Consider the following 21,500-nt stretch of genomic DNA (forward strand, 5'->3'; position numbering starts at 1 on the left):
AGCATAACTTTCTTACAAAAGCATATGTTCTTTTCCTTTTTTTTTCAAATGAAACTAGAAATCAAGGATCAAAATATTGATAAATCTGGTACCCAAAGTCGGGCGGGCATCAATGTGTATCTGATGGCACCAATACCAATAGTTTCGTGTCAATGCTTTAATGCTTGCCAAAAATGCATTCTTAAAACTTCTGGTTTCAAATAACACTATTTACTTTGAATGTTTGATATTATACTCCTTAAAATGCATAGTAGTTACAGAGATCATGATTTAGTGGGCATTAGTTTTTCTTTCTTTTTTTTTAATATACTTTAGATCATGATTTAAAGTATATGATATGTATCAGTGGCAATTAAGGGAAGTATATATGTTGGAACTTGGAAGGTTAATTAATATCATAAGGCAGTATCTATTATTGGAATAGACCGACACATAAAAGTGAAAAAACAAAAACAAAAACAAATAAATATGGATTGCACTTTTTGTTGTAATAGGTAAAGAAGCGATTCAGAGAAACAACTTTAAAGCAGCACTTGTAGGAGGGTTCGCATGAAATTTTAGTGTATGTATCGTGTGCGTGTGAGGCGCTCTTCTCCTCATCGTGAGATCGGATCTGCTCCTCACACTTGGGCGCCTCACATGCACATTCACGATGCATTGAGAACATCTCCCGTGAATAATAACTGAAAAATACGGAAGATGTTCTCAATGTATGGTAGGATGTGCATGTAAGGCGCTCTGTGAGGAGCAGATCCAGTCTCATGTACGATACCTAATAGAAGCCCACATCAGACAGAAATAAAAGCATTTATTTATTACTGAGAAAGTATCCATTTACTGGTTTCAGGAACCGATTTTAACCACCACAACCCCCGCCTATTACCCATCTAACTCAACTTGCAAAACCTCCTACTCTTATACAAGTTAATGAACAAGGATAAGCTATGCCAAACACAGTCTCACAACTTAAGCATAAAGTAGGTTTTTCCTCTCTAGCAAGATATATCTAGACTTCAGTACAGGTCCTCCGGCCCAGACCTAATACTGTAAGGTATGTAAAGGAATGAATAAGAAAGCGAAACATCAACCAAGTGAAGTACGTAATATTTTGAAACAAATATCCCAACCATCAACCCCCACTTTTATACCCATATCCAGCCAGGACTACTTTACCAACCAAAGAATGTCACCCTATGGTTGCAGATAACTCAACTGTTCATTTCTGACCCAGCAAATGGCAGTCTGCTAAAGCTGCATTTGGCATTCCTTATTTTAAGGACTCATCTCCTTTTTGCTGTTAAAATGTCCCTGTGAACACTGAGTTTTTAATTGTAAAAAGGAGATAAGTCCTTAAAATAAGGATGCCAAATGCAGCCTAAGACTTAAAGTGTTAAGGAGAGATTTAGCCTTCAAACACCCCCATAGTTAGTCCACGTTCTACAAATACCAGTGGAACTTAAAAAATAAATAAATCTGTACTTGGAAAGCAATTTACTAATTAGACTTCAAAAGCCCAAGCCATATATTTTCTAGTCAGATACAAAACCTGTGTTTCCAGGAAAACCTTGCAGTATAACTGATCAATCTTTTAAGAAATCTGTGATATTAAAAATTTGTCTGTATTTATACATATTTGACAAGACAAGCCTTCCTGTCATTGCAGTTTGGTCTTACTTTTTAGCAACGCGTACTTGATACAAACCTTCTGATTCATTTTTAAGACCAAAAACGCAGACATCTCCTTGTTGAATGTTGTTTGCCTCGGCAAAAGCTTCCCATCCACTTGCCAACACTTTAAATCCAGGTCTTTCATGGTAAAGGACAGGCCACACTCTCATGGCTGAATCTTGAAGAAATATAATCTTCCTTTCTGTTCTTGACCTCACTCTGTAGGCAAGTGGCTGTGTTTCTCTTGGCAATTCCTGTACAACCATTGCAAAAGTAATGACAACCTGATGGATTGGTATAACAGCAACTGTTACAACATGACCAAGTAACAGAAACCTAGAGAAGACAAGATATGCCCACTCCACTTCCAAGATTTTTCACTAATGGCATCCTGATGTGGGCATCAAAATAGTCTTAAAGTTGATTCTAGGAATTTTATATTTTTCTTGTTTTTTTTCTAAATTTTGGGGCATTTGGTTAATTTGGTCATTTTACAGTTTAAACATTGAATCCAACTATTATAAGCTGTTAATTAGGTCATTGTTAGAGTTTGTTTAAAGTTTCAAACTGACCAGGTTAATATGTCAGAAATAATAGTGATTTTTCTCTTAACTGGGTGTGCATTGGAAATTTAGTAATTATAGTGATGTAATTCAATTTATACTAATCATAGATGAATTGACTAAACCAGAATGTATGATATGTAAATTTAATAGGACTGCAAATCAAGATATACTTACTATTGAGGAATATTTTGCCCATAGAATTAGAACAGCATGGGAAAAACGGAGGGATGCATCCAGAGTTTTATGTGATAAGTGAATACCATTTAGATTAAAAGGAAAGTTCTATAAAACAGTTGTAAGGCCAGCTACGCTGTATGGAGCAGAGTCTTGAGCAGTCAACAGACAACATGCCCAAAAATGAGTGGCAAAAATGTGTATGTTGAAATGGATGTGGAAAAACTAGAAAGGATGGGATCATAAATGAAGTCATTTGGAGGAACCGAGGAGTAGCTCCATTGCTCCAATATGTGATAAAATGAGAAAAAGTAAACTAGGATGGTTTGGTGATTTGATCATGTGCATAGAAGACCGTTAACAGCACCTGTAAGAAGAAGTTATCCATTGCAAGTTGAAGGGGCTAGAAGGGCTAGGGGTAGACCAAAGAGACATGTGTTGAAGTAGTAAGAAATGATTCAAGTGCCCATAATTTAACAATTGATATGCCATTCAACCTAACGGAATGGCAAAACAGGATTCATGTAGCCAACCCCATGAGTGAACAGTAACTCAAGGCACCCTGCTACCTATATATTTGTTGTCTTTTCTCTTTTGAAGCAGAATGGAATAAGAAATAGAATCCTTTGGGTTTGTTTAGGGGATTCTTCTAGAGGTTCAATTTAAATATTGGAGCTCTAACCAATCTCATCTTGCAGATTTTTTTTTTTTTGGATCAACATCTCATCTTGCAGATTTGGTAGGTAAGGTTCCAACTGAAACCCAACCTGACCAAGCCAATCTCATGATTGTATTGGGTTAGGGTTGAGGATCTGGTTGAGTTAGTGCTGAGGCTTGTACACATTGAGTTGGTTAGGATTGACTTCAACTGGAGCCAACCAGCCTGAGTTGTACCCCTAAGAGTGTTGCACTTCAGCATTAATCAACCTCTCCCCCTCCCAGTTAAGCTTAATTTTTATATCTACTCCACCAGGACCAGGACCTTCAGGAGTTGGAGTGCCTTTAGAGAACATGAGGGTTACATGTTAATGGTCTCAGTTGATTTTCAGTTCACATTGGACCTAACCAGGCTAGAGCATGAGCGCAGCCTTAGTTTTTCCCCATGTTAACAAGGAGGCGAGATCGTTAGCCTCTAGTGGGCACCTTATTCTTGAGATACTTGAGATTTTATCTTATTATCATAGATCCGCCTGTACTTAATCACATAAGGGCAGTGTTATAATTCTACATGTTATCCTATTCATCCACTTGATAAAAGAAACCATGTGAGGTCTGGACCTCTATTCTTTTCTCTCTCTCTCTCTTTCTTCTTCCTCTCTCATGCCTGTTGCTCTTCTAAACCCTAGACTAATCATAACTCATTCAGATGGGTCCAAACGTCAGCCAAATCCTTAGCAGACTTTTTAGCTAGTGAAGGAATTAAACATGGAGATTTGTATACTTGTATTGGGAAAAATCCATTCTGTGTTTAACCCATTGGGGCTTTGTTGCCGGGGGTGAGAAAGTCTTCTTGACTTAGGCTCTCAGCTCTCCTGGTCTGGGAGTTTCTCTTTTGCACTGTTTTTATCTCAGGTTCTAATAAAATCTTCTCGATCTAGTTATTGATCCACAAAAAGATAACATTGTATTCTGCTGTAATTTCTTTTCTCATCTTATTTTTCAATCAAACTGTTTCTGATCTGTTGACAATAAAAAAAAGAACCCATAAAAACAAAGAAAAAACAATATACCACTACAATTCTGAGGATACCTTCAATCAATGCTATGCGCCTGCCCCCAATTCACAAGTGTATTTCAGAGTGCATCTTTGGTGGTGGTGGTGGAGGGGGGGGGAGGAGGAGGAGGAGGAGGAGGAGGAGGAGAGAGAGAGAGAGATCTTTATTCAAGGAATACTTGCAAAAGAAAGCAGGATGTCTCACAAACTGTAATAAAGTTGACCTCTTCAACCCATACCATGAACCTCCCAAGATAACTCATTCTCATAACAGAACTGGGTAATCCTACCAAGAGCCTCCATCACAATTATGAAAAGAAAAAGATGGTGCAAAAGGAATTCAAGGTTTTAAAGGGAAGGAATGAAACAAAATGCTGCTAGTTGAGGCAGGATAGCAACTACATTAGCAACATGGGCTGTGCTAGAAAAATTAGTGTGGGATCCCTAAAATGTGAGACAAAATCTAGTGATGTTAAGGGATGATAGCGAGATGAAAGTTGGACCTAGTAGGTTTAGAAGGATGGTTTAACAGGAAAAAGGATATATTAAGGGTCTGGATAAGGACAGAGAAATATGTAAAACATGCAGGAAGATTTGGTCTTAAGTAATTTATCAAAAAAAAAGTCTTAAGTAATAAGCATAGAGAGAAGAAAATTAGGGGCTTGAAGTAGGAAAAAGGTTAGCAGACCAAAATGGATCCAAAATAGCAATATTATAAGCTGGACAGAATAGAATATGTACAAAAAACAGAGAATAAAAAGTAATTAATAAGAATAGATAAAGAGAGCAAGGTAACAGGATGTAATAGCATTTACCTGAGCCTAAGGTAACATAATAACATTCACAGTTACAAGACTTTTCCTATACCAAATAATAGATAAACTAAAAGATGACCAGATTATCACTATACAACATTTAAAATCATGATTATTTATCAAAAAAAAACATTAAAAATTCATGATATGCAAAACCAAACAAAAATGCTTCATAAATCATACATTTGATTTTTTTTTTAACTTTATGGAAAACATGTATTTAGCAGCATAGCCCATTCACTGATATGAAATAATTAACTTACACGGAAAAAAAAAAAGACAGGGTCATACAAGCCAAGATTGTGTAACTGTTGACACTGGAATGCAGAAATCACCCAGGTTGGGTGATGGGAGATCAATTGAATCCACAATTTCTGTTTTCACCATCTTGCAAACTTTCACTTGATCTTTTAAAGTGGAATAAGCATTCTCTTCAAATTCCTCTTTAATAACTTTGGGCTCCTTTGCCGCTGAATGTAGAAAGTTTTCAACATAGAAGACAGGGTCATGTGAATTAGATAATGTCAAGAAATTTATACAAAATAATAAAACATGGAAGGAGGTTTGATAGAAGGACATAGAACTAGAAAAAAAGGAAGACAACAAACCATGAACTTCTTTAGTTATTTCCACATGCTCTTCTTTAACCACCCTTGGCAGCTTCTTCCCTGAAAATGAGTAGATTCTTTAATTATATACGTGAAGTGATTTTTAATTCATCCCCCCCCCCCACCACCACCACCACCACAAAACACACAATAAAATAACATCAAGACAGACAGCAGCTTCGCTAAGAAGCACAGAAAAAGAAAACCAAGAGGTAACTGTGAGTATCTCTACTAAGAAGCACAGAAAAGAAAATGGAACCAAAAGAAAGAACCAACTTAATGTCTTTCTACCTGCTACAGTAACTGAATGATCAGAAGTCCAAGTAATCGGACAAATACTTCTACTGATTCCAACAAAGGGAGTATGTTCCTCTTGAGATTTTCTCTCTGGGCATTTCCCTGCTCCTTGGTCTAATGAAACACTACATGATGATCAGTTCAGAGAACAAATACAGAATATAGTGATGATAATGGAACTACAGAAGCAAAAGATGCTTTCTATATACCATAAGAAACATTTAGATTTTGAAATATGATAAATACAGTTCCCTTCATCAGAAAGAAAATACTCACTGATGGCTCTATTCAAAATCTCATTCCCCCTCTCATTTTCCACAAGGTCCACTAAGCACGTGGTCTGAGGCAGCGTAGGGCTATTCTGGTAACAGGATTCTGTAATCTGTGGTACCCTGGGCATATCTTCAGCATTCCATTTTTCCTCAGACATTTTGAAACCAGATCCGTCAAAAGGAGCCGCTCTGTTTGTATCAGCAACTGGATCATTATGAAATCTGCCTTCCTCCAATAAGGTTTGAGGTCTTTCTGAGCTTTCATCAGCCACTGGATTTTTGTCCACTCTACCTTGCTCCAATGGAGCCGGAGGAATTTCTGATCTCTCATCACCATAGGGACATTTTTCTTTCTCAACATTCACTGAAATTTTGTTACTTTTCTTACAATCAGATGTACTCCCTAACATTTCAAATTTAGAGAGGTCAAAAAGAGAGAAGCTTTCTCCTTGTTCAGTTATTGAATTTCTATCAATCATGTAGTATGGTACTTCTGCACAGTCTACTTTTGGAAGATCTTGGGGCCTTTTATTGCCATTGGCCACTGGTACTTTCTCCATGTCTTTAGCATCACATTCAATTATTTCAATATCAGATGAAATAACTGTAGAACTTGACCCCTGCTCATTAATTGAAACCCGGTCAATTATTTTGCATGGGCCATTTGTAGGGGCAGATTTTCTGGCTTCTGTAGGAAAACCATCAGAGGGGTGTTTCGACTTGGCTCTTTTTCTTTTTCCAGTAGTTCCATTTGTAGTCACATTTGTTCTCTCAGAGAAACTTAACTTTTCACATGTACTTTTATCAAATATCTTAACTACAAAATGTGAGCCAATAATGTAACTGAACACCAAAAAATATCCCTCTTGCAGAGAATGGTCTGATGCAAATTTATCCCATCCTTGCTGAAAAGCTAATGAACCATCAACAGTTGATACATTTACCTTCCAACGTTCTCCATTTGAGTCTTCAAGGCAAGTTTTCTTGCCAACCAGGGATGCTAATTCGCGGACAAATTTAGGAGGTAAGAACTGCAAATGATATTTAAAAAGGAATAGCATTGTCAGAGAAGCACATTAACAAAAGAGAACTTCAGAACTAAAATAAAATAAGGCATGTACACCATCTACCACAATTGAGTACAAGGCAGGTCTTTAAAAGCATTTTGATATATCCAAGGAGCAAGGACACAACTAGCAGTATTTATGTAACAGTCAAGGGATTTGGAAATTCAGGCAGGTTCTGAGGGAAACCAAGGCACTGGCAAGAGATGTAGAGGCTTCTTTCAGATGGATTAGCAGATCAGCAAATGAATTGGTCAATACACTTTCTAAACAGGGGGTTTCTAGGGATCATTTGTTTTGAGCTAGTTTGTAAGACTAAAATGTGAAGGGCTATGGCTTAATGGGAACTGAAAATTTGTACCTTCACAAACAGTCTAATTTATATAATTTCTTCTGTTCATCATCATCATCCATGCCTTGTCCCAACTATATGGGGTTGGCTATATATATATATATATATAATTTCTTCTGTTACTGATCAAAAATAAATAAATGAATAAGCATTGATGCAAATTTAGGGGAGCTCACCCATTCACTACTAATATGTTCATGCCATCTTAGGCTATGTTTGGGAGTGCTTATTTTAAACAGGGGTAGTATAGGTATTTTCAAAATGATGTGGCGGGCCAGAAAGGAAATGAGCACTTAAAAATAAGCCCAAAAATTTGGGCTTCTCAAATAAGTGCTTATTCTAGTGGTCAGGCTTATTTCCCAAGCGCAAATAAGTGCTTATTGGTGTGGTACTGGCCCAAAATAAGTGCTTATTCGAACAAGCACTTATTTTTAAGCACTCTCAAACTTGGCCTTAATCTGAGCTGATTAACACTTGCAGCTGTCCAAATAAAGTCATGGTCAACCAAATTATCAGCCATCACAAGCTCATCTTCAAGTTTTGGTTGGAACAGTTTTGAGTGAATGCATGTCATGTGGGCATTTTAGTTGAAGAAAGACCATGGAGGTGATTTGTTTGTGACAGATAAGCTCTCTTATCTCTCCCCTCCAAGTACAATGATAATTACAGCTGTGCCCAGAACAATTGATTTCTTCCCACCCCTTGTTTGGCTAGTGCATCAGCCATAGAATTTGCAGTTCTTTTCACCCAATGTAGCCTCATATCCATATTCCTGGTAATCCATCAAGATTTATTCTTCTCAGTATTGTACCCCCACATCCCAGCTTCCTCTGTCCGCAGCCACATCCTTGGTAAAAATTAAATTTACAATCTATAGCAATGTTTTAAAAAACGATCCGGAACCGGAACCGTTCTAGCCACTGATTTCCGGGTTGACAGTTCAACTGTCCGGTTCGAACAGACAGCCCGTTCTGACAACAAAAATTAAAAATAATAAAAAATAATTAAAATAAAAAAAAAACAGCCAAAACCATTGAACAGGTCGGACGGGTCGACGATTCGACTGCCCAGATCAACGGGTCGTTGACCATTCAATGGTTTTTGGCTAGGGACCGGGCTTGGGGTAAAATGGAACCAGTTGCCTGGATAGTTCCTGGGCCAAACGATCTGACTGTCCAAGTAACGGCAGTTCGAAAACCATGATTTATAGTAACTTTTGCCTTATGGTAACTCTCATAATTATTATTTATAATAAAATTGCACTCCATTGTTTTTTGTAATTTTTGTAAAATTTGATCAAATTTGTGGTTGTTAGTTGGTTTAAAGAGGTTGTTAAGATCATAATTTCTTCATCATTAAGTAATTGAGTGTGTTAAGGAAAGCCTGAGCATAAGCTCCCTAGCCTACCTAGAGCTTTATAAAAGACTTCACTTAAGAGATATAATGAATAAGAATTCGAAGTGTTTTTTCAAGTTGTGAAAGTAATGTGGGGCCCATCCACACACAAGCAAAAAAAACAAAGTGATGTGGGGCCAAAGTCTATGAAGAGGGAAATGAAAGCTAATGCTTCTCTTTGTGGGCCTTCATTTAGCAATCACAGTGGACCAGCAATTGCCAATTGAATTTTCACAAATCCATGTGAACCTAGCCCAACCCAATTCCACGGGCTTAAAATGTTGCAGCAGTAAATTTGAATAAATCATTGAACTGCCCAAGGACCAAAAGTTCAGCCTGTTCCAAAAAGCCCAATCAGTTAACAGTTAAGTCAAGTGGGCCCTACATGATTTGGATTTGATTATCCCAAACAATCTTTAATTGAATTCTAGGTATATGATGAATAATGATGGGTGCATCATCAAAATTTACTTTAAATCTTCAAGATATGTTAAACAGATTTTCAGTTGCAAGTAATTTTAGTTCCTTCTATGTTTTAGAAAACCTATTTTGTTGAGAGAAGGTAAAGTATAAAACCAAATATTTTGTGGAACATAGAAGATCCATTGTGTTTCTCTACAATTTTATGATTTGGTTCTGACTTCTGCATCTCTAGGTGCCGACTCCTAATGAACCAAATGCCGCTGACTACATTAGGGCTTATCTTTAATTTACTACAGGTATTTCATTGTTTGTTGGTAACTAGTCCGATGAATCTGTGTTGTTATTTCAGGTTTGCTTTTGTTCTTACTTTCTTCTTCATTATTGAATCATCTTCTCCATTTCTTAAATTCTCTTCTTTCTATCCAGCCATTTCCCTTTTTTCCTTGTGCTAGTTTTTATTACCAAATTTTTGCAGTTCCCCCTTTTTTATCAGTAACAGGAAATGATTTACTAATTAAATATGAAAGAATGTTTAAGTGTTACACATTGTTTCAAGCCCCTAGACCACTTTCTGCACTTTTAACAAACTTTTACTATTTACTAAATAAACCTATAAGCTCTATTTTAGATAATCTTCACCCACTTATCAATCATGTTTTCACTTGTTTTATTGATTACTTAGGTCTCTTTAATTCTGTTCAGCCTATTTTATCAAACCAAAACTATATCTCAAACTAAAAGGCTAGGGCTCTATGGCCTATTTCCAGCTAGCTTAGGCCTGTTTCAGCCACCTAGTTAGTTGCTGATTGGGTGTATCTGGCATCATACCTTCTCTTATTTATTAATAAAAACTAGGACCCATATAAAGAAAGAAAAATAAATATAGGATATACTACCAAGATTTCCTGTGTGAGCTTCTCTTACACCACCAGTCCCAAGCCCAGATAAAGGAGGAGGGTTGTGTCAGGTTGGCAGCCAGCATTAAGAATTTTGCCACTCTTATGGTCATGGATCCTGAATTGCCTTTTTGTGCACAATCATTCATAATTTAACAACGTACAAGGCACTGAACAGAACAGAATGGTGAAACCTCATATAGTTAGGACAAGGGTTAGATGATGATGAACTACCAAGGTTTTCTCAATCACTAAATCTAAAATGTATCTAAACAAAAAAAAAAAAAGAAAGGAACATTTCAGATCCAGCATCTTTTCCACACAGGCAGTATATCATTCACATCTTAATCTAAACACAAAACATGTACAAGTGATAAGAAAGGATAGATCAGCTCAGCTGACTTGACTGCCCTCCACCAAATGAGTTGCATATGTCGGTGCTTTTGTGGGGCAGCTAGTATGTATGCACTTCATATAACCAAAACATGTCTCAAGTTGTCTTGATCATTAAGTTCAGCCTATGTAATTGTTTCATGTGAATGGTTGTAGACACAATCCTGTAATAGGCAAAGAATAACTTTGTTGATGTATTGTTTTTAAAGTATTACCAAAAAAGATCCAAAACAAAGAATTCCTGGAATTAATCATCTGTGCATCCTACATCACATAAGCTGTTATTGGGCCAACAGGTGGTGCAACCTCATCTTTTATTTTCCTCATGTGACTCCTTTTTCCTCAATCTGGATCCCTCTCCCCATAAATGTTCCATGCAATTTCCCCCTTGCATTAACATGTAGCTTCCTAAACTCTCCAAAATAACTTGCTAAAATATTTTTGCCTCCTCCCTGTCCTCCACATAAACATCCCAACTCTAGTTGCACTGTTATGAGCACCCACACCACGCGGCAGCAGTTGAGGCAGCAACACGCGCACGGTAGGCACCGCGCAGCGGCGGCACCATGAGCCACGCACGGCACCGCGCGCGCGCACCGCACAGCAGCGGCACCGCGCGCACACGCCGCGCAGCAGCGGTACCATGAGCCGCGCACGGCACCGCGCGCACGCACCGCGCGGCAGCGGCACCACGCACAACACCGCGCGCACGCAGCAGCAGCAGAGCGGGGCCCACACGACAGCTCATAGGGTGGGCCCACCCTTATCCAAAAACGTCAAGAGAACGCATGTTTCCCTCATCCCATTCGTCCTTATCTTATCCCCTTTTCTTAGAAGGATTTTTAGTACCATTAAAAGCAAGTAGTTTAATTAGGAGTAGGAGTTTGAGTCCATTAGGACTAGTCTAGCCGAATCCAACAAGGAAACCTCCTCTTGTAATCTCCTATTTAAGGAGACGCTATTACTGAATGAAGTATCGAATTTTGCAGTCAAGAAAGGAAGGAGAGTTCGGTGATCTCTTGGACAAATCACCCCCCACGACAGTCAAAATAGGGCCTGTACGCAAGGCCAAGGGCAAGGAAAGGTCTGAGGCTCTGACGGCGGAACGACCCGTGACAAGATCCTACGCTCGGGCCCATAACATCTTGGTATCAGAGCCAACCGTCATGGGAGAACAGGAGCCGCTGTCTTGCAGAGTCCATGAACTGGAGCATAGGCTCACTGAAACCAGTATGGAGGTCCGAGAGGTCAAGCTACGTCGCCTGTTAGAAGCGTTCCTCTCCAACAAAGATAAGAACTCGGAAGGGCTAGCCTCTACCAGCAGTCGCCGCACGGATGGGACAGGATCAGCCAACGAACATCAAGCCGCAGCACCGATGGCTGCAGTTGTTCCCAAATACAGCCGGCTTGAATTTCCATCTTACGACGGCACCGGAGACCCATTAGGATGGTTGTACCGCTGCGAGCAGTTCTTCCGCAGCCAGCGCACGGATGACAGAGACAAGGTCAGCCTGGCAGCCTTCCACCTTACGGAAGAGGCACAACTTTGGTTCTACCGCGTGGAGCAAGAAGAACCAGGGCTCAGCTGGGAGCAGTTCAGGTCCTATTGCCTCCTTAGGTTTGGACCCCCAATGACGAGCAACCCGCTGGGAGAGCTCATCAATCTCAAGCAAGGGGGAACCGTGGCTGAATACCAACGCCAGTTCCAAACCCTGCTTGCCAGAGCAGCCACAATTAGGCCGGATCAGCAAGTGGACATGTTCACAGCAGGGCTGATAGAGCCCCTAAGGGTAGACGTTGAGATGCAGCATCCCCCTAATCTGGTTACAGCAATGAACCTCACCCGCACCTTTGAGCGAAAGATGCAGCTCGCTCAGGGACCCTCTAGCATTGGACGGCCAGCCACGACTTGGGCACCGTCGAGGCCAGCGGGAGTGTCTACCCCTGCGCCCAGCAGAGAACAGAGGACCCACCCGGGTTACCCCTCCAGACCGGTATCACAGACAGGGAGCAGCAGGGTGTCACCCCCCATCAGGCGCCTGTCCCGAGCCGAGATGGCAGAACGGCGCGCGAAGGGACAACGTTTCAACTGTGATGATCTATACTCCGCAGGGCATAGATGCAAGAAACTGTTCTGCCTTCTAGTAGACGAGACGGAAGAGGATGAGGAAGAGCCGTCACCAACTGAACCAGAGATCTCGCTCCACGCCATCACGGGTATCAGAACCTCCTAGACAATGCAGCTAAAGGCTCTAGTGACGAGGAGACCCGTGCGCATTCTGGTGGACTCCGGGAGCACCCACAACTTCATCAGCAATCAGGCGGCCCGTGAGCTAGAGTTGCCCATGGAAGCCAGGCCACAACTACAGGTAGCCGTGGCAAATGGGGAAAGAGTGCACAGCCCCGGTATCTGCAGGAACACCGAAATTCAGGTGGGAAAAGAATCCTTCCGGGCAGATTTATTTGTACTGTCCTTGGACGAATTTGACATCGTCCTAGGCGTCAAATGGCTGATCACCTTAGGCCCAATTCTGTGGGACTTCGCTGCCCTGACTATGACTTTCCACTTGGATGGCAAACCAGTTACCTGGCAGGGAACCAGGACAAGGACCAAGACACAATTGCATGCACTCCAGGGGGAGAATTCGCACGCCACGGATGTGGAGAGACTTCTCACCGATTACTCAGTTGTTTTCCAAGAACCCAAGGGCCTCCCCCCTCCTAGAGCCTGCGACCACCGGATCCCTCTAATTGTAGGGTCAGACCCGGTCGTGGTGCGACCCTATCGCTACCCCCACCGGCAGAAAGATGAGCTAGAGAAGCAATGCGCAGACATGCTACAGCAGGGGATCATTCGGCCCAGCCACTCCCCTTTTTCCTCCCCAGTTCTGTTGGTACCCAAAAAGGAGGGAACTTGGAGATTTTGTGTAGACTATAGGGAACTCAACAGCCGAACCATCAAGGATAAGTTCCCGATCCCCATCGCAGATGAATTATTGGACGAACTCCACGGCGCACAGTTCTTCTCAAAGTTAGACCTCAGATCGGGCTATTTCCAGGTCAAGATGTCTTCTGCGGATGTAGAGAAGACAGCCTTTAGGACGCATCATGGCCACTTCGAGTTCCTAGTTATGCCATTCGGCCTCTGCAACGCCCCTTCCACATTCCAGGCTTTGATGAATGAAGTCTTCCACTCTCAACTCCGAAAGTATGTACTAGTCTTCTTCGACGACATCTTGGTCTATAGCAAGTCGTGGGTGGAACATATACAACACCTAAGGATCGTGCTCGAGCTCCTTAAGCAACACCGACTCTTCCTTAAAAGATCCAAGTGCTCCTTTGGGGAACACCAAGTCCTTTACCTTGGACATGTAATCAGTGGACAAGGTGTATCGGTAGACAGCTCCAAGGTGCAGGCCATTAAGGACTGGCCCCGGCCACAGTCCGCCAAGGCCCTCCGCGGGTTCCTAGGACTAACAGGGTATTACCGAAAGTTCGTCCAGAACTACGGCCTGCTAGCAGCCCCGCTTACCAACCTGCTCAGGAAAAACGCATTCCACTGGGATAGCACAGCCGAGGCAGCCTTCGTAGGCCTAAGGGAAGCCCTCTCCTCCACACCAGTCCTCCAGCTACCGAACTTCGACCTTGAGTTCACAGTCGAGTGTGACGCTTCTGGCACGGGCATAGGAGCCATCCTTCAACAACAAGGGCACCCGATAGCCTTTTTCAGTCGCAAGCTAGCTGACCGTCATCTCAAACTACCCGCCTATGAACGCGAGCTCATTGGCCTGGCCAAGGCAGTACAACACTGGAGGCCGTACTTGTGGGGCAGACCCTTCGTCGTCAAGACAGACCACTATAGCCTCAAGTACTTGCTGGAACAACGGCTGACCACCTCTCCACAGCAACATTGGGTCAGCAAACTTTTGGGGTTTGACTTCCGAGTGGACTACAAGGCAGGATCCCTGAACGGCGCAGCAGATGCCTTATCCCGACGAGAGGAAGACAGTATGGTCCTCCATGCAATCTCCCAACCAAGAGCCACCCTGCTAGAAGACATCCGGAACGCACTGCCGCAGTCTTCCGAATGGAACGACCTAGTCCAACAAATACAGTCAGGGTCTGCTAACCCAAACTGGGCCTTCCACGATGGGCTGATATTTTACAAAAAGAGGATATACCTACCAGCCGATTGCCCCCTCATCCCCTCCATCATCGCCAGCATACACCAATCGACTCACGAGGGCATTCAGAAAACGTTGCATCGCATTCACACTGACTTCCACTGGCAAGCCATGAGAGCCTCGGTACGGGACTTTATCCAGAACTGTGCGGTGTGCCAACAACAAAAATGGGAGAATCTGCACCCCGCAGGCCTGCTCCAACCCCTCTCCCTCCCAACACAGATATGGGCCGATATTGCCATGGATTTCATCGAAGGGCTGCCCAAGGTCGGAGGGAAGTCAGTACTGTTCGTGGTAGTAGACCGGTTCTCCAAATATGCTCACTTCCTCCCGTTATCCCATCCCTATACCGCAGTCTCGGTCGCCCATACGTTCTTCACCCACATTTTCCGCTTACATGGACTCCCCGAGTCCATCGTCAGTGACCGGGACCCAATCTTCACAAGCACATTCTGGAAGGAGCTCTTTAGATTACAAGGCACGGCCCTCTCCTTCTCCTCAGCCTACCATCCACAGTCAGACGGCCAAACAGAGGTGGTGAACCAGACAATTGAGATGTACCTACGCTGCTTTGTGGGAGACCAGCCGCGGCGCTGGGTGGAGTACCTCCCATGGGCTGAATACTGCTACAATACATCTTATCACTCCTCCCTTGGAATGACCCCCTTCAGAGTGGTGTATGGTCGAGACCCTCCGCGCCTTCTGTCCTACGAACCGGGCTCAACGCGGCTGGAAGAAGTGGACCGCAGCCTGCAAGCTCGCGACGCCCTCCTGGCCGAGGTCTCCTTGCGCTTACAGCAAGCGCAGACGCGTATGAAAAATGCCTATGATCAGCAGCACCGCGAAGTCACCTTCGAACCAGGGCAGTACGTTTGGCTGAAACTCCGACCATACAGGCAGCTGTCCCTCAGGCGCCGAGGGCCCCCTAAGCTGGCCCCCAAATTCTACGGGCCTTTCAAGGTTTTAAGGAAGATAGGAAAGGTAGCTTATCAACTCGAGCTTCCGGAGCACAGCAGGATCCACGACGTCTTCCATGTATCCCTCTTAAAGCTTTACGTGGGCACTCCGCCCGACCATGTACCTCCCCTACCCCCTTTGCAGGACGGCAGACCTATCCTCCAGCCCCGCGCCCTCGTCGGGTCCCGTGTCCAGCAAGGCACCCTCGAGGTTTTGGTCGAATGGGAGGACCTTCCCCCAGCAGAGGCAACTTGGATCCCCTGGACCGACCTCCACAACGCTTATCCAAACCTCGAGCTTGAGGACAAGCTCGTAGTCCAGGAGGGGAGTGATGTTATGAGAACCCACACCACGCGGCAGCAGTTGAGGCAACAACACGCGCACGGTAGGCACCGCGCAGCGGCGGCACCATGAGCCACGCACGGCACCGCGCGCACACGCCGCACAGCAGCGGTACCATGAGCCGCGCACGGCACTACGCGCACGCACCGCGCGGCAGCGGCACCACGCACAACACCGCGCGCACCACGCGGCGGCATCACCACGAGCGCGCGCACGCAGCAGCAGCAGAGCGGGGCCCACACGACAGCTCATAGGGTGGGCCCACCCTTATCCAAAAACGTCAAGAGAACGCATGTTTCCCTCATCCCTTATCCCATTCGTCCTTATCTTATCCCCTTTTCTTAGAAGGATTTTTAGTACCATTAAAAGCAAGTAGTTTAATTAGGAGTAGGAGTTTGAGTCCGTTAGGACTAGTCTAGCCGAATCCAACAAGGAAACCTCCTCTTGTAATCTCCTATTTAAGGAGACGCTATTACTGAATGAAGTATCGAATTTTGCAGTCAAGAAAGGAAGTAAGGAGAGTTCGGTGATCTCTTGGACAAATCACCCCCCACGACAGTCAAAATAGGGCCTGTACGCAAGGCCAAGGGCAAGGAAAGGTCCGAGGCTCTGACGGCGGAACGACCCGTGACAAGATCCTACGCTCGGGCCCATAACATGCACTGCTTCCTATTACATAGGAACTAGATCACATTAAAGAAGCTTTAGCAAGCCTATACACAAGCAACTTTTCTGTCACATACATATAGGGAAAAGCCATGAGTGAAGAAACAAGTAGGATATAAATTAAGAGGTATGGGACTAATCAAATTTTGCCAGACTATTTTATTTTTGTCATGTAAAGACAAAACAGTTGAACCAGAAGGTTGATCACTGAAGTGAGGTTACATGTATTGTGTAACAAATGATGATGTTCTGAGTTCCATTATCTTTCCCCAAAGAATGTTGGAACATCCAACAATTCACTACTGAAACTCCAATACAATAAATTTCATTAACCCCAGCAACCACTGGCCAGCCAACTCTGCTTGATAGATAGGTATAGTTCCTAACTCCTAGCGCTTCTAAAACATAAAAAAAAAAGACTCCTTAATTTTAACCAAACCAAAAAAATGAAATAAAATGAATAAGTGCAGTTAAAAAGGACTCCTACCCACCCATGAGACAGTTTTTTAACTAAAAAAAAAAAGAAAAAAAAATACTTTACAAAAGATCTGAAGAGAGAGTACAAACTCATGCTCCAAGGCAGTGAGGCAGCGCAGAAAACACAATGTGCAAGAGTAAATGCCTATACCATAACTGACAGCTCCCAACCACTCCATCAGCCAGAGTTAAATAACATTAAAATCCATCTGAATGAGATGTTAACTTTGCAAGCCTTTGCTTTAGCTTCCCTCATAAAATATCTGAAGGAAGGTCCATAATCCACAGCACCATCTAGAAGCCAGCTAATCACAACCTAAGAGTCCACCTCTCAAAACACACCTATTCCTAATCAATGAACTTGCGCTATCATATCATCATCAACATCATCATCCAAGCCTCATCCCAACAATATGGGGTCAGCTACATGAATCATGTTTCACCAGTCCACTCTGCTTATTGCCATATCCGTTGTTAAATTCTCATCATTATCCAATGGCCCACGATACTGACGAGATAGTTTATAACATTATTTGAGAATAGAATCAATTAGATCTTATAGTCACTCTTAATATTCCTTAAACATCAAAAATCTATAATTTTTGCCAACAACATTTTTCACTAGACATGAACTATATGGTGTTTCTGAATTTGGTCAAGTAGAAAAAATTCTGAATGTTCTACATTCCAGAAGATAGAAGACACCTTTTATGAACCTAAACCTGAATTGCATACCAATGCAGTTACATAGAAAATTTACATTATTTGCTTTTACTTGGTTGATATTCTTTTGGCAAAGAATTACAAGAATAAAGACAAATTTATTTCTTTGTTGTTTTTTTAACCTCCCATAATGAACTGTTAATCTCTATTGATGATGTCGAAAAACTTGTGTAGAACATTAAAACCATTTTATGAACTCACTCTAAATCTGCTTCTGAATTAATAAATTTATTATCATTCATCAAAAAAAAACATTAAAACCATTTTTAAGTCACAATTTAATACTTACACAATTTTCATTCATTCTCTCTTTCTCCCCTGTAACTAATTAGTATTTACTGTCCAAATGAATTATTATACCTTAATTATGTTTTAGCAATATAGATATTATTGTGGATTACTAACAGAAATAAGTGGAAAAAAAAAGATTATTTATTGATATTATCATATATAGCATGCTTATAATTATCATTTATTAATAAGGATAATATATTTACATTAATAGAAAAAAGAAAGGGCTGATGCCTATGCACAAAAGAATACATGGTATGATACCACATATACATGGATGTACAAGGCTTAGATTGAAGGATGGGTTAATAAGGATGCCATGAGTAAAAACTACCTAAGTTTCTAATCTGAGTCCAGAAAATTCCTTAGAATAGAATACCAGGAAAAGATCAATCTTTCTATCTTCTCTTTATACAGTCTTCCAAAGTGTTTCCCCACTAAAATATTTACTTGTTCCTTTCTGTCCATATACTGGAGTTAAACTTCCCGGATGATTTTGATTCAGGCAAAAGAGAAAGGTGAAAATCTAAGAGGAGAACAGTTCAAGCGAAAGGGCGAAAGGGGCTTTCTCAGGGACAAGCTCAAGCCAAGCTCACAGTTCCTTTCCCAGGTTCAGTTTACCGAGTTATCCAAGCTCAAGTCATTAGAAATGACACGAAGGCTTAATCTTGCTACCCTGTTTAAAGTGTTAATAGTTGAGTATTGATGTATCTATTATAAATATTAAATCATATACTCATCTCTTTCTAAGATTGTTATGATGATTCATTTATTAACAAGAATATATTTAGTAACTATAAATATATGATTTAAATAATAAATAACCATGTAAAAATTGCACATATTAGACCATCTCTTATGGTTTATTCAGAATGCACCAAAAAGAGAAACAAATAAAAGAGTGGTTTAGCTATCCAATGTATTCACGAATATATACTTTTAACTTTAATAATTGAATGTTTAGTATATTAAATAAAATAAAGTAAAATAATGATAATTAAGGGAAAAAAAGAAGTATAATAATGGTAATCTGCATTATTATATCTCTGCTAGATACTTTAGCGATACCATCTTCATTTTCATTACTTCAACTTATGAGAGTGTATAAAAGGTGAATCAAACTATTTAAACTTTCAAAACAGAAATCTTTTACTCCGCCTATAATCAGTTCAAACGGTCACAAGCTAGAATAGTCTACTAGTAAAATTCACCTAGTTGACCAAAGAAGTGCTCAAGATAGTTAAAAGACGTAAGATTACTGGACATAATTCTCATTTTTTACAAACAAATAATCCTTCACAGTTTTCTTTATTTGATGGATGGATATATGTTTGTTAAATTGCTTGCATTAGTTATTGCTAATTCATTTCAAACTAAATGTCTAAGTTCAATTCTACATTGAAATGTAAGATGTCCCGATGTCTGCATCACAATGAGTGTTTAAGATAAATAAATAGGAAATTTGCAGTGGTAAAAGTACACGTTCTTATCAGTTTAAAGCTATGTTTTTCAACAATAAGATTTTACACATCAATTATTATAATTCTATTTTTCATCAAATTTCTTCGTCTTTTTCATTCCCAATGCTTCCTATGGTTCTTCCTGGTATAATGCAATTGAGCATATGCATTATGCAAATCAAAGATTTAGGATGCGTTTGGCATGCTTTCAAAGAATTAATTCTGTTTAATTTTGTAATTTTAAGATTTATCTTTAAATTTGGATGTGTGAAATTCGCTTGAATTAAATATTTTTGGGACCAACAAATCATTCTAAAAATTGATTATCCATAGCTAGAGAAATTAGTTTAAAAAAAAAAAAGATGTTTTACTTGAAACTTATTCGTCAAATGATGATTCTTTGGAGCAGAATTTTAACCATACATTGCCTCGGTGTCAAAAGAAGGGAAATTCTTCGCATGATTCAAATATAGGGTTTTTTTCTTTTTATTAATTATTTGTGTCAAACTTTATATAACCACACATGCATGCACACACGCACGGCACGCAGAAGGATACAGGGATTGGCAGAGGTCTCACGTCAAAACAGAAAACATTAACATCACTACGGAGTGGGGCACTAAAATACTTAAAATCGACGCAGAAACTACAGAGATAGAACTGCAGATACAAACTGTTAAACTAAAGGGTTAGGAAACAAAAGAAAAAAAAAATCTATGTAAACATGTGCAGTGGACCAATCAAGACAAAATCTCTTGAGTTCATAAAAGTTCCAACAATCTCATTCTTGAACAAGATCAAAAAGATGAAATCAACAAATAGAATGTAAAATCGAGAGACCATAAGATAAAGGCTTTGTGTGTGTGTGTGTGTGAAGGGGTCAAGGGGGGAAGGAAAAAGAAAGGTTTTATTATACCAATACTTCTTTGAATTTATCGCCAACCATGACTTTGAAAAAGGAAGTAGCAAGAGGTGATGAATCTCTCTTCCCATGAAGCGACAAGCATTTTTTGATGCATTCCTTGCATGTTTCCATCTTACAAGCCATATCTTCTCCCTCTTTCTCTCTCTCTCTCTCTAGACCTCTTCCATGTCTCAGTCGCTGTGATTCAGGGTTTCTTATTTAATGCTCACGGCTCGTTCGTATGCTCATTGAATGGGGGGTAGTCTGGCTTTCCCATTCGAGCACTTCCCGCCCGTAAAGAGATCGGAAAGGAAAGGGGTGTCGCTCAGACGCAGTGCTCTTGTATTGGTCGAGTTGGAGTCCTTGCAGTGTCAGACAAGGGTACGACACTTCTCCCTCGTAGCCTCGTACACAATTTTCTCCGCCGGTTTTCTCTCTATTCCAACTCTAATACTAGCTTCTTTAGACTTTAGTCCTATCACGTGAGCGATTTCAAATCTCCGCGTGAGTTTTTTTTTTTTCTTTGTTTTTTCTCCCCGGTAAATTCATGAATCGTGATCCTTAATTTCTGATACTGGATGCAGGTATAGATGTGTAAAGTGTGCCGTGCCGGGTCGGTACGGCACAGCCCGTGGGTGGCCCGCGCTAAAGGCGGGCTGTGCCGTGCTGCGGGCCTGGTTCAGGCCGGGCTGCAGGTCATGCCGTGGGTTTGGGCTGTATTGGGCTGGGCCACAGGGCGGGCCTTGGGCCTAGGCCAAACTGGACTGCACTAGTTTTTTTTTTTGAAAATTTTGATTTCTTTTCTAAATAAAATTTTAAAACTAAAATATCTTTTCTTTGAACTTTGGGAATTGGGAAC

General features: G+C 41.3%; 1 protein-coding gene across 2 annotated transcripts; it reads right to left on the reverse strand.

Annotated features, from left to right (window-relative positions):
• Nucleotides 1–1,498: 1,498 nt before the first annotated feature.
• LOC104591600 (B3 domain-containing protein Os01g0905400-like) lies at nt 1,499–21,064 on the reverse strand. 2 transcript variants are annotated; one of them, XM_010250501.3, is made up of 6 exons: nt 20,654–21,064; nt 6,119–7,145; nt 5,837–5,956; nt 5,546–5,605; nt 5,229–5,407; nt 1,499–1,922 (listed from the first exon to the last, which is right to left on the reverse strand). In XM_010250501.3, exons 1-6 carry the CDS (start codon nt 20,783–20,785, stop codon nt 1,671–1,673), a joined length of 1,770 nt encoding a protein of 589 aa, XP_010248803.1. In that variant the 5' UTR covers nt 20,786–21,064; the 3' UTR covers nt 1,499–1,670. The 2 variants fall into 2 exon arrangements, with proteins under 2 accessions (XP_010248803.1, XP_010248804.1); XM_010250502.3 differs by having other exon boundaries at nt 5,201–5,407.
• Between the last annotated feature and the right edge of the window lie 436 nt (nt 21,065–21,500).

The sequence above is a fragment of the Nelumbo nucifera genome, chromosome 4 (genome assembly GCF_055504915.1).
Source record: "Nelumbo nucifera cultivar China Antique chromosome 4, China Antique-T2T, whole genome shotgun sequence".
NCBI classification, from domain to species: Eukaryota; Viridiplantae; Streptophyta; class Magnoliopsida; order Proteales; family Nelumbonaceae; genus Nelumbo; species Nelumbo nucifera.